This window comes from Salvelinus sp. IW2-2015, unplaced genomic scaffold, assembly GCF_002910315.2.
Source record: "Salvelinus sp. IW2-2015 unplaced genomic scaffold, ASM291031v2 Un_scaffold2714, whole genome shotgun sequence".
Taxonomy (NCBI): domain Eukaryota; kingdom Metazoa; phylum Chordata; class Actinopteri; order Salmoniformes; family Salmonidae; genus Salvelinus; species Salvelinus sp. IW2-2015.
This window is the reverse complement of record NW_019944019.1, coordinates 27,579-29,534: the sequence shown is the minus strand read 5'-3', so window position 1 is coordinate 29,534 and position 1,956 is coordinate 27,579. Positions and strand designations below refer to the sequence as shown.

General features: G+C 39.8%; 1 protein-coding gene across 1 annotated transcript in view; it reads left to right on the top strand.

The window, feature by feature from the left end:
• LOC112074606 (SLAM family member 7-like) overlaps positions 1-1,956 on the top strand; it is a 52,685-nt gene extending 50,729 nt beyond the window's left edge. Inside the window, exons 4-5 of the mRNA XM_024141752.2 lie at positions 1,219-1,506; positions 1,631-1,956. Coding sequence (XP_023997520.2) covers positions 1,219-1,506; positions 1,631-1,956 — 614 coding nt within the window. The remainder of the gene's footprint in view (positions 1-1,218; positions 1,507-1,630) is intronic.

Below are 1,956 nucleotides of genomic sequence, written 5' to 3'. Positions count from 1 at the left end.
GCAGCCTTCATTTCTCAGAACAAGAATAGACTATTTTCATGTGAGAAATTGCCAAGAACTGAAGATCTTGTACAACGCTGTGTCCTACTCCCTTCACAGAACAGCGCAAACTGGCTCTACCAGAGTAGAAAAGAGGAGTGGGAGGCCCCGGTGCACAACTGAGAAGAGGACAAGTACATTAGTGTCTAGTTTGAGAAACAGAGCCTCACAAATGAAGCCATTCAATTCTCTGGCAACAGCTCTTATTGGACATTCTGCAGTCAGCATCCCAAATTGAATGCTCCCCTTACACTTGAGAGATCTGTGGCATTTGTGTTTGTACAATCTGGACATTTTAGTGGCCTTTTATTGTCCACAGCACGAGGTGCACCTGTGTAATGATTCTGTAACTTTGAGGGATTATGACTAGAGGTCGACCGATTATGATTTTTCAACACCGATACCGATTATTGGAAGGACCAAAAAAAGTTATTTTTATTTTTATAAATGTTTTCTTTATTTATTTTGTAAATAATGACAATTACAACAATACTGAATGAACACTTTAACTTAATATAATACATCAATAAATTCAATTTAGCCTCAAATAATGATACATGTTGAATTGGTTTAAATAATACAAACACAAGTGTTGGAGAAGAAAGTACAAGTGCAATATGTGCCATGTAAAAAAAGCTAACATTTAAGTTCCTTGCTCAGAACATGAGAACATCTGAAAGCTGGTGGTTCCTTTTAACATGTCTTCAATATTCCCAGGTAAGAGTTTTAGGTTGTAGTTATTATAGGACTATTTCTCTATACCATTTGCATTTCATATAACCTTTGACTCAGTCAGACTGCTCTATCAAAGTATCAAATCATAGACTTTAATTATAAATAACACACAGAAATACGAGCCTTAGGTCATTAATATGGTCAAATCCAGAAACTATAATTTCGAAAGAGGCAGGGTTTACCCAAAGATTTTAATCTGTGGTGTAGTCTAGATAAATTTCTACTCCAGTGGTGTTAGTGAGGGGGACAATACTGGTAAAATGGTCAGATTACATAGACCAGATACACCCAGCAAGCAGAATTCTAGACATAAACAGTAAAGGTTGATAATAATGTCAGTTCAATGCCAATAGGGTTAGGACTACATATTTATACCCTAACCATAATGTATGACCCTGGATACATTGATACTCTGATACATGTATGAAATGTCTGCTTTTCCAGAGGATCTTTATCGTAAAGTGGGAGGTGAGCTCGTGTTGAAACCAGACAAGTCCACAGTGCCACACTCCATCACAGGCATCCTATGGAAACATGGGAAGAACAAGGTGGCAGAGTGGGACAAGGATTTTGGTGGTCTGGACATCTACGGTGCCTTCAAAAAGCGTACAACCCTGGACCAGACTACTGGAGAGCTGAGAATCAGTGGATTGATGAAAACAGACAGTGGCGTTTATTCTGTGGAGTTTAACAGCAAACAGCTTGACAAGACATATAAACTATCTGTTATCAGTAAGTGTTTCTATGTGTGTCTGTGTCTGTGTATGTGTGTGCGTGGTCATGTAGAAACAGCAGGTTATGTAGTGCCTCACAAACATTTTCCCAAATTATTCCTGTTTCTTTCCTCTATTTTCAGAGGCAGTCACCAAACCCACAATCACTTCTTCCTGTAACACCAACAAAACCTCCTGCACTCTGACCTGTGAGAGTGACACCACTGATGCTGAACCCATCACCTACAGCTGGAAAGTGGGAGAGGGGGCGTGGGAGGTCATAGGAAAACAGCTGATTGTCTCTAAGAGCGACACTGGCAAATCAACCAACAGTTACAAGTACATCTGCAAGCTGAAGAATGATGTTCGTGGGGAAGGGGAAGTCAGTGAGCCAGTTGGAGAGGTGTTTGGCTCAGGTGAGTGGACACTCATAAGTGTGTTACAGTCTTATGTATTGATATGTCAGTAA